Here is a 15,435-nt window from a genome sequence, read left to right as displayed (position 1 = left end):
AAACTTAAAAAAAAAAGTGAATTACAACTGAAAATGATGAACAATACTTAAAATCATTGAACTTAATAAAATCTCCTAAATTTCTCTTCATTCACATGCATTTTCATGTATGAAATAAGAGAGGTGAACTAGATGAGCTTTACAGTGTCTTCCCAACTCTAAATCTATGATACGAAAATCATTTACTCAAATCCACTCAGGTTTCAAATTGTATCAAATTTTCACTCTGTCCCTGTGGTCACCACCATACAGCTGCACTATGGCACTATAACTCATAATAATTCCCCTAAATTCTCTTCTTTTGCAAATTAATGTTGTAAATAAAGATAAAAATAATATTCCCAAGGCAGAGGTCTAACCACATCACTTCCCTGTTCAAAAATCTTGAGTGGTTCCCTCATTGCTTTTAGAATAAAATATGAAATCACCAGTCTGCCATTTGAAGACTTCCAAAAGCTGGCTCCAATCTTAGTTTTATACCTTACTTTTGCAGGACAAGTAGCTATTTGCTGAACGACTATAAATATCATTTGCAACAGCTCATTTCTTTAATGTATCCAGGTGGCTGGCGACTCATAAAACCAAGAGTAATATTAGTTATGTGGAACACACAGTATGTGAATTGGTATTCATAAAGTAGCATCATAAAGATAAACAAGAAGGCTGAAGGCAGATCAAAGAGAGATTTCAAAGTTCAGAAAATTGAACATTTTTCTCTATGAAATTAAAAAACAAAAAGGAGAAAAAGGAAAACCAGAAAAGTTTGTGGATAAATGAAACTCAGTACAGACTACTGCCCACCAACCACCAATGGAAAGTTCCAAGCTGCTCAGGTAGCTTAAAATTTTGATAGATGCCTAAAAAATTTGCTTCCAGTATATACATACATAAACATCATGTAGGCAAATACACTACCTGGGACTGAATCTAAATCAAACATTTGCTTATACAAGAGACAGATTTTTAATCTAATCAAATTAGTCAAAGGCTTATTTTACTATGTTCTTTCCCTATAAAGCCAGTTCCATATTTTATTAATTAATTCAAAAGTTTTCTTATTTTCAATTATATTAATCTCTTTTAATTTTTTCAGGTTTTCTAAACTGGTGTTTAATAAGAGAATTTTAATTTCTTCTTTTTCTATTTTTTTAGTTGCATGCCAAATTCATTTATTGTTGCCTCATTATTTTCAGAAATTTCAATCTAGCAAAAGGATTAACTATTTTCAAAAAAAAAAAAAGGAAGGTAGACAGGTGCAAGAGGGAAAGAATGCCTAGGGATGATGGAAGAGATGATGATCCAACATGAGAGATGTACTAAACACAGAGAGACTGACCAGTGTGAGACTAAGTGGAGTGGTAATTAGCAGCTTAAAATTATAAGTATACCTATGTTATTTAATGAATTCCAATTAAATGAAAATAGTAAAGCTTCTCCTTTTTCAACATTAATGAATTTTAGATTAACTACATAAGAAAAAAATTATCAGTCTATTGATAAAAATAATACAGCTCTACCGTACATATCTTAACATAAGAATTGTATTTTTACAATTGCAGAGACAGTATATAGGGCTAGGAAACACTTTGGAAACTGTCCCTTCAGGAAACTGAATATAAACTAAAAATATAGTTCCATTTCAAAAAATGAAAATAAAATTTATAAGCTATTTTCTAAGGATCAAAAAAGAACTTCTGAATTCCATGTAACAATTTAAAATACAAGATCATAAAATGTAAAAATTTTATAAGGCTCTTATACATGAAGAATATGATAAAGTATTACATGAATAAGTGTTTTATCTTGGGGAAATGAAGAGGCTGGAGTAAATGATATCTTTCTAAGATCATCCTAGTTATGAAATTTTCTGATTACGTTCAAAATGAGAATATATATCACAAGTCATGCTATCAGTTAAGCTATCAGAATGATGCAATGATGTATTAATCACAACAGATAAAATTCACAGAATGTAATATATGAACATTATTAAAATACAGAAATATGCAACTTCAAGTCATATCCCAATTTTTAAACAAGATAATTAGGAATTATTAAGTTTAAGATTTTGCCCAAAGGCACAGAGAGCATCTATACTGAAAATAGTATTAGAAGACAAGGACCTCCAGACTCCAAGTTCTCTTTTAATAGTACAGATGTCATTCTCTTAAAATGAGCACAGTTGTGTTAGCTGAGAGGCATAATCAAACTATTATTCTCATCCTGATGGCTAATGTTCAGAGAATAGCTAAAAGATAATAGTTAAAATTTGTAGCTTTGAAGATAAGACATTAAATTTTCAGAGTGCTTACACCACCACTTATTTTTAATCACAAAAAAGGCTCTGCAATTTTCTACTTACAAAATCCTGACGTATATCATTGAAGTCTTTTCCATATTTCTCCAAAGCCTCTTCAAATAGGCTGGCTTCAGAAGCAGACCATTCTTCCATTTCATCTCTACATAAAACAGGGCCTCCAAGTGGTACCAGAACACTAATTGCACTGCTCAAATCATAATTGTGTCGGTATAATGTGTCCATAGCATGGAACTAAAGAAAATACAAAAACAGAGAAGTCAGAAGCACAAAATTAATTAAAAACAAATATCAAAGGTTTAAAAGGTATATTTACAAAGATGTTAATTAAAAATGTATTCAAAACATTTTTATTTAAAAAATTATGAAAACAATTTTTAGCATTTTTTAAAATTTTGAGTTCCACATTCCCTTCCTGTTCCCCATTATCCTCACTGAGAAGGCAAAAAATTGTATACTGCTAGATACAGATGTTTTGTCATTGCACATATTACACATATGGTGAGAGAAAAAACACTGATACCCCCAATCAGCCCCCCAACAAAAAAAAAAAATCACAAAAAATGCTTAAATTGTATGCTTTGACCTATATCCAGAGTCATCCTTGGGAGATAGATAACATTTTTCAACATCAGTCCTTTGAAATTGTTCTGTGCTAAGATAAATGTTGGGAGATAATTCAGAAAAAACATTTATAGGAGGAATATAGGATAGACTGACTTTGAAATATTATAATCTACAAGTCTATATTTTCATTCACATAGGTTCATGAATAACTGATTCAAAATAATTAAGACTATAGAATTCATGTCAAAGGAATAAATAAATTCTTACCAACAAAGGGCAAAATTCAACTACCTTTTCAGAAGGAATCTTGCCATGGTCAAAACATCTTTAACAAATACATTTTAAAAGGTACTGTTGATCTGGTGTTTTCTTAATTTAAGCATCTTAAATTGAGTCATGCACTGGACAGGTTCTGGGAAGAAAGTTCAACTACTACTATATTATTAATGGAAAATTTATGGAAAATTTAGAATTACAGGAAAACTGTTACTTAAATATTTATATGGGTTGGCCCAGTGAATCATCTCCTGGTTATTCTGTATCTTTGACTTCCTTGGCAGATGGAAAGATTTCTAAGCAACAAAATATAGCAGACTTTAGATAGGCAAAAATCAGTAAACAAACTACATGTTCAGTATTTAAAAGTGGCTAAAGTTTTGTAATAAACTATTAATATAGCCTGAAGTTACGAATATGAGGAATTCAGAGCTATGTGAGGAAGAACTATATTAATAGATGCCCAGTGAAGAAAAACAGAAAACATTAAAACAATGAATTAAAATAACTGCAAGAAAAATGATACAGAGAGGCAACTGAGCATTAATTGATAATTCTCAGTCTCAAAAGAATTGAGAATAGCACTGATTTCTCGGTTCAGTCTACAGAAATGAAGACTTCAGCACATTCCTAGATGGTTTCCTGAGTTACAAATAGGTGTACAACTCAGAGAAGCGAGAGCAGTAAATGACTGGCATCATAACTATAATAATAAAAAAAGGCTATAATGAGACTGGATTTGAACCCAGGTACTCCTGACTCCAGGGCCAGTACTTTATCCATTACGCCACCTAGCTGCCCTAGGTATGATTTTTCCTTCTTTTTCCTTTTTTTCCCTCAGGTTTTTGCAAGGCAATAGGGTTAAGTGACTTGCCCAAGACCACATAGCTAGGTAATTATTAACTGTCTGAGGGGATTTGAACTCAGGTACTCCTGACTCCAGGGCTGGTACTCTATCCACTGAGCTACCTAGCTGCCCTACATTTCCTTATTCTTAGCAAACTCTTACACAAGATAAATCAAACCCTAAACAAACTGTACAAAATGTGGGTTTTGGAAACTATCACATGCATGTTACCACCTATACATATTGACATCTCAAAATTACAAAGTACTCCTCACAATGCTTATTTGAAGTGTTAAGTGACTCAGTAGTGTGAAATGGAAGACTTTTATTAATATGTTGGATGTTTTGTACAACTGTTCAACTCCAGCAGATTCTACATATTATGATATGGAGTTTTCAAAAAAAAAAGAGAAAATATGTAATCACATAATCATATAAAGAAAAGCAAGAAAAGACTTGCCCAAAATGCTGAAAATTGAAAGTAGCAGAATGAAGAGAATATTGAATAGAGTAACAGTAATATGGTTTTAAGAATAATGTAATGCATAAAAATAAAAAAAAAGTTCTAAATAACTGGGCAAATGTAAATAGATTGTGGGTAGGTCAACCTAATATAATAAAAATAAAAATTGGGGCAGTTAGATAGGTGGTGCAGTGAATTAGAGCACTGGCACTGGAGCCAGGAAGACCTGAGTTCAAATCCAAACTCAGACATTTAATAATTGCCTAGCTATGTGACCTTGGGCAATTCACTCAAACCCCATTGCCTTAAATAAATAAAAAGAATTAAACCTAAATTAATTTATTTATTCACCGTCCATACCAGTCAAACTTCTAAAAAACTTCTTTACTGAGAAAGGAGAGCAGTTTATGATGAAAAGATAGAAAACATTATAAAACTAAAAATGGATAATTTAATTACATTAAATTGAAAAGGTTTTGCATAAAAAACCCCAATGCAACAAAGATTAAAAAGAATGCATTATCATTTTTAACAGCTGGTGTTTCCTAATGAAGAACTCATTTCAGGAGCAGCTAGGTGGCGTAGTGGATAAAGCACCGGCCTGGGAGTCAGGAGTACCTGGGTTCAAATCTGGTCTCAGACACTTAATAATTACCTAGCTGTGTGGCCTTGGGCAAGCCACTTAACCCCATTTGCCTTGCAAAAAACTAAAAAGAACTCACTTCAAAAATAAAGAAATGAGTCAAATATATATAAGAAAACAAAATCATTCTCCAACTGATAAATGGTAAAAGCAAATGGAAAGGCAATTCTCAGATGAAGAAATTAAAGCTATCTACAATAGTATGAAAAATGACTCAATCATTATTGGTGAGGGAAATGTAAAATGAAACTCTGAGGTAGCAACTCACACTTAATAGATTGAACATTATGACTAAAAAAAGAAAAAAATGCTGGAGAGGACAAGGGAAAATTGGGACATGAATTCACTGTTGGTGGGACTGTGAACTGATTGAATCTTTCTGGAGAACAATTTGAAAATATGTCAAAAGGGCAATTATGTCAAAGGGCAACTGCCCTTTGGATTCCTTTGAAACAATACTACTAGGTCTGTATCCTGATGAGATCATAAAAGGGTAAAAACTGACATTTACAAAAATATTCCTAGCAGCTCGCAAAGAATTGAAAGTTGAGGGAAAGTCCATCATTTGGGGAATGGCTGAAACAAATGAATATGATGGAGTACTACTGTTCTATAAGAAATCATGAGAGGGGATAGCTAGGTGGGGCATAGTGGATAGAGCACTGGCCCTGGAATCAGGAGGACTTGAGTTCAAATTCATTGTCAAAACTCGTTAATTTTCTGGTTATATGACTCTGAGCAAGTCACTTAGTCCCACTGGCTTAAAACCCCCTCCCCAGCTGAAAAAAGAAGAAAGCAGGAAAAATGGGATTTCAGAAAAACAAAGATTTGCATGAACTGATTTGAGTGAATTGAACAAAAGCAGAAAAACATTATGTATACTAAAAGCAACTGTGATGAACTTGTACATTCAGCAATATAATAAAAGAAAATTTTAAAAGCTTTGTAGTAGGAAATACCATCCATATCCAGAAGAGTAAGTGTGGCGTTTAAATCTAAACAAAGCTTACCATCTTTCAATTTCCAAAAGGTGTCATATATTAGATTTTTTTTTCCTCTGTGTACTTTTTTTTTTGCTTCTGTTTGAATTTGATTCTTCTTTCACAAGATGATTAATGTGGACCTATGGTTAGCATAATTACACATGTGAATTGCTTTCAATAAGGGTAAAACTATAGTTCCAGGTAGTTGGAAAAACAAATAAAAATATTTAAACTGAAGAAAAAAATGACTTAGAATCTAAGTCATATTGAATATTATAAATACAAATTAAAAATAAGGTCAAAAGGAAATGCTATCTATATCCAGAAAAATCAGAAATAGAAATGTCTACAATAATTTTTCACACATACGTATACACATACACATATATGTTCTGTGTCTGTGTATCTACCTATTTGTTTTTAAGTAGTCCTATTTAGGATAGAGGGAAGTGAATTGAAAAAAAGGAAAAAAGAAATTTACAAGTTAATTTGTGGCATATTTAGAGGGAATGCCAAATTGTACAGCGTAGACTTACAGTTTTATTGTACTGCATAATGGAAATGCTTGTTTTGTTCCATAAATTTAAAATAATGTTTGAAAAACTTATCAATGAAATGGATTAAAAATAACCTAAAAAACCATTAGGAAGATCAAAGAGGTATGATCTCTTTACAGATAGATGAGAAAATGATAACTGATAAGAAAGTTGAATATTCAATTCTAATTATGATTCAATATTTAGTATAAATGAAACGAATCTTTAACAAAGAGATTAGAAAAATAAATGGTTAAAATAGACTGAAAAATCAAAGATCTAATTGATGCAAACTGATATTCCCAAAACACAGATATCTTTCCACTTCCCAATTCAAAATTATCAGTAGCTTCTAGGATAAAATACAAACTCCTTAGCATGACATTTCAGGACCTCTACAAAATTAGAACTATTTTTTTCACATTATTCTCTAAATTCCTGGCAAATTGGTCTATATCACAGGCAACAATGCTATCAACTCCCTCTGTGCCCCATTTCAATGGGTGTTCATGTCTAGACTATAGAATCTTCTCCACTTCATCTCTTAGAATATTTAGCGTCATTCAAAAATTAGTTCAGATACCACCACATCAGGGCTTTCCTGATATTCAATTGGTAACACTTGCTCTATTCAAATTAGCTTGTATATAACCTACCAAATTTCACCTTATAATATAAAAAAAAATAGAATAAGTTCCTTATTGAGGACTTTGTTTTGCTTCCTTACAATAGTCCAGTTCTAAACACAGTGACTTACAAATAGAAACAACTTAAATATTTGAACTGAACTGCTGAATTGAAAAACAGGTGATGAAATGATAAGGGGAAAAAAGTATGGTCTTCAGTGATTTAAAACCACATGTAATTGCTTAGGGAAAAACTGTGGCAAAGGGAAAATATTCTTCAGGAATGAAGATAAGCAAAAATACCTATTGCTCAAAACAATAGTAAAAATTATCAAACCACAGTATATTTAACTTTGTTTCCAAGAAAATTTTTCTAATAATTTGAGAGCATTAACAAGGGGAAGAAGTCATCACTTCTTCCAACAAAGGTCCATAAAAGATTAAAAAAAAAAAGTAAGTGGATGTCACTTCATTTCTCCAGATCTCTTTCTCATAAATGTATTAAAAAAGGAGAATGGATTAGGTGAATATTGAGGACCATGACAGCTCTAAAGTATGATCCAAAACTGGTCCTAAAATTCAAATAATGGCACTATTTTCCCATCTTTAGAGAAGTGGAGGGTTATACACATGAAATCATACATAATGCTAATAGACATAGGCTCTTTGTCGGTTGTTTTGGTTTGAGAAGCAGGTATTTTAGTAAATGATTTTTTTAAAATAATAATTTACAAATTGGATATAATATTTTTTAAAAGATTTTTCCAAATTAACATCATTTGCAAGCTAAGTCTAGGCAAAGCCATATTTTCACACACACACACACACACACACACACACACACTTGATTCTTGACAAAAAAAATTTCAGAGAACCGTATAGAAAAATGTGTAACAGAATTAGACTCAGATATAACCAAAAGCTAAATTTAAGAATTACAAATTACCCCCCTCAAAAGATATGTAGTATGAGATCAACAAATCAAAGTGAGATGATATGATGCATCTGTTCTTTTGTCCAATAATCAATAATGGGGTTTATCTCCAATACAATTAACCATAATTACCCTTCCCAGTCTCTCTCACTCCACTCCTTATTTCTGAGCTGGACATCAACCCTCTAAGCAATTATAACTTGCCCAAAATCTGGACATCCACAGTAGCAGTTATCACTGAAACAATTCTGGTCATCAGCATACCAAACTATTAAGAGAGTAGGCTCTAGATTCTAGAAAGGCTATTCTAATGGTGTACACATATTAAGAGTATGTCCTAGAATAGTTGAGATATTTGTGATGAGAGTAAAACCAATTTTGGTACCATTAATTTTTTAAAACACCAAAAATTATAAATTAAAAAAAAATACCCATAAAATGAAATTATATTTAATTTTGATCTCTCATTTTTGTTGTTGTTTATTCACTTAGTTATGCCCAGCATTAGGTGGCACAGTGGATACAGCATTAGTCATAGAATGAGGAGTTGAAATCCACTTTCAGAAACTTGACACTTCTTAGCTATTAGACCTTGGCAAGTCACTTAAGCCTGATTGTATTGCAACTAGAACCATCTCCAATTGTCCTGATTCATATTTGATCACTGGATCTAGAAGACTCTGGATGAGAAAATGAGGCTGGTGACTTAGCACAGCATGCCCTTACACAAATCCCAATCATATGCTTGTCATGACATCACCTCCCTGATGTCATGATCTTCTTTGATAACTAAGGACATAAATCATCATCATCTTGAGTTCTGCCTGACACTCTTCATAGTCCCATGGACCCATGAGAAACTAAAACCTTCTATACTACTACTACTACTACTACTACTACTACTACTACTACTACTACTACTACTACTACCAGTCAGCTCACAATCATGTTCAGTCATCTCATTTTTTTAAACTTCTATTTTTCTATATTTTATAAATGATACTAATATAGGTATATAATCCAAAAAGAAACATGCATATGATCGAAATTCTTTTAATAATAGGGTAGGTGATCAAATAGCTTAGAAAATATCAAACACTAGTAGATTGATTAGAGACCACAAACCCAGTTAACCACAGAAAGACTCAATAACACTCAGGTCATGGCTGTGAGGTGATAAATTATATGAGTAAAATAACACAATAGCAAAAAAAAAAATACAGAATGATCCTCAGCCCTGTATTATCCACTTCTGCTTCAATAATGACAATTGCAGGGTGCTATAAAGCAGGATAGAGGATGTAACAAATCACAGGATAGGGGTTGTTACAAATCACACAACCTTTAGACCATCTGTAAACTTTAATTTGATTTTGAACTCTAAATGTAAGGTCCCTTTCCAACATGTAATGGGAATGGTCATATTCTTAGGAGAAATGAAGTATATAAATCTTGACATTCATGCTACAAATGTAAAACTGAAAAGAAAGTTGTTGCTAAATGGAAGGATGTTTCAAAGTTTCTCTGCGGCAAAGACAAGGAGTAGAAACAAGAATATTAAGTTGAATATTGTATTAATATATCTTTTTACTTGATGATTGAGATAATTAAAGAAATGATGCACTATTCAAAAATCTGTTTTCCAGCTGTTTTCAATTCTTCACGCAACTCACTATCCATTTTCAGTATCTATCGTATTCTAAGGGTGTGTATTTATATACATCGAGAAATATAACAGTGAGAGAGAACAGAGATGTGAGTATTATGGAGGTGAGTTCAGCCACAACAAAAAAATAAATGAGAAATTCCAAAGAAAATATGGAATAAAGGATGTCATCAAAAAATTCTATGACGTAAGGATATGATTTCTCTCCCATCACACTCAATTTGGATCAATGCATACCATGGAAACCAAAGACCAATAAATTGCCTTCTGCAGAGGGTAGGGGGAGGGAAGTAAGATTAGGGGAAAAATTGCAAAACTCAAAATAAATAAAATCTTTTAAAAAAATTCTATGAGCAAAAATGAAACAATAGATAATCATGGCATCAGATAATTGGTAGAAACTGCATTTCACAAGCATCTGCAGGATGAAATAAGGAAGAAAATATCCAGCAGACTGAATGCTGATATAAGCCAACAGACAAGAATACCAAAGGAGAATATGTACTTTCAATCTGCATTTTAAGGAAGCTCCTCATTAATGAAATCAGAGATCTATTTAGTATTGAGAGGATAAAACTGAATTTACTATGATGCAGAAATTACTCAAGATGTAAAAATATTTTACAATTAGCAGGAGCTATGAAAAAGAATTGGAAGTAATTGATTCAGTTAAGCTATTCTCAGTTGATATAACACTTCCCAGTCTATGAATGAATATTTCACATTATGCTAGATAATGCTAGAAAAATGTTCTTTCCAAAATAGATCCTAGACTTTTCATCTTTAAAGGCTGTAATCAATGGAATGAATTATAATGATGATTAGAATTGGAAATGAGATGAAGGATAAGAAAAAACTGCTTCTTTAAATGCAACAACTCTTTTAAACAAGTTTTTATCAGTATGGTTTTTGAGCATAGTTGTTTTCCAGGCATTTACCACCCCCCCACACACTTTTTATATAAAACCCTGAATTGATAGAATTCCTGATCTGTAGTAAAAGAAAACAAGAAAGCAAAAATTACTGACAAGGAAATTATACATAGAAATACATTAAACGTTCAATAGCACTTACACTAAAAAAAAAGACGTTTCAAAAACTAGTTTGAGAATGAACAAGTTATTAAAATTAATCAAAATCTAAATGCCTTTGATTGTTATTATTTGCACTATTGCAGCTATTTTTATTATACTACATGTCCTAAAAACTTTGTTTTATATTAGTTTTTCTCATTATTTCTGATATTGTCATATTAATTTCTTTAGCATCATATTTATGTCATAATTTTCCCCAGTCTTTCCATAATCAGCAGTTCTTGTACCAAGTTTATAATTACTATCAGAAATTTCACTATGAAATTATTTTAGTATGTACAAAGCTTGTCATTAACTCTTTGACCTGAATCAAAGAGTATGAATAGTTTAAGGAGAGTCGGTATTTATGTAGAACCATACATATCAGGCAATTCTGTTTAAGCTGACTTTAAAGTACATTAAATAAATCATTGTGCCGAACTTAATAGGAGAGGAAGAAATCCTAATCAGCTTATAACATGAGCCTTGATGAGAAAGAAATTAAAACTCCGAACTTCCTTTTCATGGGATTTAAGAAATAGATATTGTTAATCTCACAGAAATTTAAATCCCAGCAACCACAACAAAAATCGATACAATATGCTACCTCTGCTAAACAATCGTGAAAGTACTGTTACATTTCATGGATTCTACAACAGATGGAACTGACAAATGGAAGCATTTTAGGAGAAAGACTGACAGGAAGACTTGGCCATGCATTTCTCGCTTTCTGTTATGCAAAAAATACATAGCTTTCTTCTGCCATCTGTTTTCTCAGTTAAAATTCCATCACTAATAATATATTTTTTAAAATGTTACTTGCTGCCAGAAAATGTGGGTTGGGAACATCATTTCAATTGAAAAAATTATCAGTATATATGAAAAAAAATTACTGAAATATGATGCGCTTCTATTTTTAATCAACACAGAAGATCAATTTAGACCATCATGCTCAAAGCTCATACTGTGATAAAGCCAAAAGCTTTTCTATATGCTGTTTGGAACACATTAACAATCGAAAAATCCCTTCAATCAAATCATCAGATATATCTGCTTGAGGGTATTATTTATCAAAGTCAGGACACATTAGATGCCCAGTCATTTTCTTTGATTTTCTTTAAAACTCAAAAGGAGGTACTCGTTACATATTTTTAAAAACTTTTAATTCCTATTACTGGGAAGAATAAGGTTTGCTGATGTCTTGGTCTGAGAAGTTACAGTATGTTGAAATTAGGTTTATGTAATAAATCTGGTACCAGTACAGTGAACTTAGGAAAATGGGTGATGCACCAAGTTCCATAGAACCTTCTATGTTCAGAAATAGCACATATTGAAGCTTCTAGGAAAATCTGCTGATTTGAGATGATGAGTATTTTAGCCTGGGCAAGATTGGGAGAACCAGTCTCAAAAATAAAGAAGCAATAATCCTTTTTTATGGTATAGAGCCCTTTGGCAGTCTGGGGTGATTCTCCTAATAAAATACCTTTGATTATAAAGAAAATCAATTATATTAAAGTACAAATGGTATGAGGATTTTGGGGGGAGGGGGGATTCTGAGAAATCTTTACATTGACACCTGTGACCACTTGGGTTCATACAGTTTACATAAAATCACTTAACTCTACAATAATAACCATGAGATTTAACCTCATATCCATAAGATTTGCAAATTGGAAAAAAATAATAAAGAAATTAGAATAGTAAAGTTGGAGGGGATGTAGAAAAGTACAAATTTTGATAAAGAAAATGGGCACAAACATATTGGAACCAGGAAAATCAAATTACTAAAATGCTAATAGCCTTTAGCAATATATTACATAAGAAAATTTGTATAAAATATTTATAGTAGCACCTTTTGTTTTGAAAGTAAAAAATTTGAAACAAAAGAGAAGAAAATAGATTAGGAAGTGACTAACAAAAATGAGGTACATAAATGTTAATAGAATGTTTCTATGTCTTTTAAAAACCAACAAATATGAAGAGAAACAGGAAAAGACTTACACGAACTTGGTGTAGTGAAGTAAGCAGAGCTAATAAAACAATATTCACCTTAACTACAAGTATGAAAATGGAAAAAAAGTAAAAGCTACAAAACTGTAAAGAATAAGAATAGTTCCAAAGAACAAGTATCAGAAGATATACTTATGTCATTCCTCTGTAGAGATGAGATCATAGATATAAAAAGACATAGTTTCAGATTTTTTATTTGATACATAAATAAGTTTTGATCTGTCCATTTGATATTTCTAATATTTAAAAGATATTATTCATCATATAGGTATGAATTTTGGGAAAGAGGATACTAAGAAAAATTTGTGCTGTAAAAAACAAACTATACTATATACTATATAAAACTATTCCATATTTTCTGCACTGTAAGGGTCTTCAAAATTTCACTGAAATTGTCTTTCCTTATTTAAAAAAACTAACATAGTCCCAACATTTTCATAAAAGAACCTATAGAAATAAACCACTTGAATTTAAAAAATAAAGAAATTAAAACATGCAATAAAATACTAGATAAACCTTTATAAATTCCTATAGTTAAAATCTTATTTTAAATGACCATAATAATAAAGTGATGATGAGTGGATTTGTTTTGATATAAAACTTCTCAGATTTGTATCACTGAATAATATTATTCATAATTTTTTCAAAATCTAGTCAAGAGCAATATGTATCAGAAAACTCCATTTCATGTAAATAAGATGCTATAGTTATCAATAAAATTTGATTGCTTGGTTGAACAAAATTATTATTCTCCTATAGGCAAAACATATCAAGATTTTCAAATTCAGGGGCAGCTAGGATGCAGAGTAAATAGAGCACCTGTCCTGGAATCAGGAAGTCCTGAGTTCAAATTCAGCCTCAGATGAATTTGAACTAAGGACTAACCAAAAACGCTTGTCTTTTTTTTTTTTTGACGTTTTTTGCAAGACAATGGGTTGATTTGCCCAAGGCCACACAGCTAGGTAATTATTAAGTGTCTGAGGTTGGATTTGAACTCAGGCACTCCTGACACCAGGACCAGTGCTCGATCCACTGAATCACCTAGCCGCCCCCAAAAAGCTTGTCTTGACAAATGAATTCTTAATGTTTACTTTTAAGATTACTTTAGCATTTTTCGAGAGGTTAAGTAATAATATGGAAAAAAGTCAGCCAATGAAAAGAAGATCCAAATACGATCAAGTAATCCAAAGAAAAACAAATGAGGAAAGGAAAGAATTGAAACTCCCCATATATTCTGAGTAAGGGGAAAAAACCTAACATAGCAATAGGAAAGAGGTAGAGAATGGGGGCTACATACAAGCATCACTTTCATTTGAATAAACAAAGAGGAATTAATGTTCTGGTAGCTTCATTCTGGACATTATGAAGGTAAAATGATGACTTGACAGTGATTTCAATTTAAGTGAGATATGCATACAATGCTGTCAGCCTAACTCTTTACTCCAGAACCAAAATCTATCGGTAAGACAAAAGTCAAGATGATTGGCAATGATCTTTTTTAAATTAAGGACATCTGTGGATCTCAGTTTGTTTGAGGCAACAGGCCTTTCAGTGAGTAAGAGCTAGGTGAGAATTGAGACAAAAGAAGATGAATTTACCATCACAAAATCATCAATCTGGGATGGTAAGACCCTCAAAGTTGCTGACCAGGACCCAGTACAAGGGGATCAGAAATTGGAATATGGGATGCCAATCTTTGGAGGAAAAGGGGAATATTCAGAGAGAGAGATTACTCAAAAGTAAAATAAAATCTATTTTCAGAGGATGGTGCAGGAAAACAGAAATAAAATGGAAGAACCTGCAATGGGACACAGGCAAGGAAAGAGTAGATGATAAATATGAAAGGGGAATTAAATACAGATAACCATGGTTCAACACACTCCCATTTCAACATCTTTCCTTTGATAGAGGGGACATAGAAGTGGAAGTAAAAAGAGAGAAATGTTTAAAACAAAATAATAAAAGGAAATGGTTAAAAACTAAAGTCAATAAACACTGATTTAATAATAATTATGTACTACTCTGTGTAAGCATTGGGGATATGAAGAAAAGTAAAAGGCCCTCCCTTATCTCAAAGAGCTCACAGTCTGAATTCACAATTAACAATCATTATTTTGATCAATGATGGAATGAATGCACCAGAATATAGAGAAGGGCAATAGAATGAATTATAAAGAATATTAATATTTATAACAAACTGTAACATAGATTTGTTCAAATTTAAAATAATTACTGGAACAAAAGCTATTATGTTTCAGGTAAATGTTTTCAAAAAGCAGTTGTAGCAAGTCATGATCACAGACAAAGCAATAACAATAAAACTAGATTGAAAAAGTATTAAAACTATAAATACTGTAGGATCTCAAAGTGCAAGATCCAAACAAGATAAATGTAATAAAAAGATAAAACAATAAAGGATAAGAAAAGAATTTTATAAAGATTAGAAAGCTCTCTCTCATGATGATTGGATGAAAAGGGAAAAAACTCACATATA

At 31.8% G+C, this 15,435-nt stretch overlaps 1 protein-coding gene across 2 annotated transcripts in view; it reads right to left on the bottom strand.

Annotated features, from left to right (window-relative positions):
- MTA3 (metastasis associated 1 family member 3) overlaps window positions 1-15,435 on the bottom strand; it is a 194,694-nt gene that overhangs the window by 61,730 nt on the left and 117,529 nt on the right. For both annotated transcript variants that reach the window (XM_074204684.1, XM_074204676.1), the window contains exon 9: window positions 2,363-2,551. In XM_074204684.1, coding sequence (XP_074060785.1) covers window positions 2,363-2,551 — 189 coding nt within the window. The remainder of the gene's footprint in view (window positions 1-2,362; window positions 2,552-15,435) is intronic.

The sequence above is a fragment of the Macrotis lagotis genome, chromosome 1, assembly GCF_037893015.1.
Source record: "Macrotis lagotis isolate mMagLag1 chromosome 1, bilby.v1.9.chrom.fasta, whole genome shotgun sequence".
Lineage (NCBI taxonomy): Eukaryota > Metazoa > Chordata > Mammalia > Peramelemorphia > Peramelidae > Macrotis > Macrotis lagotis.
The sequence above is the reverse complement of the archived record's forward strand: the minus strand, read 5'-3'. Positions and strand labels throughout refer to the sequence as shown.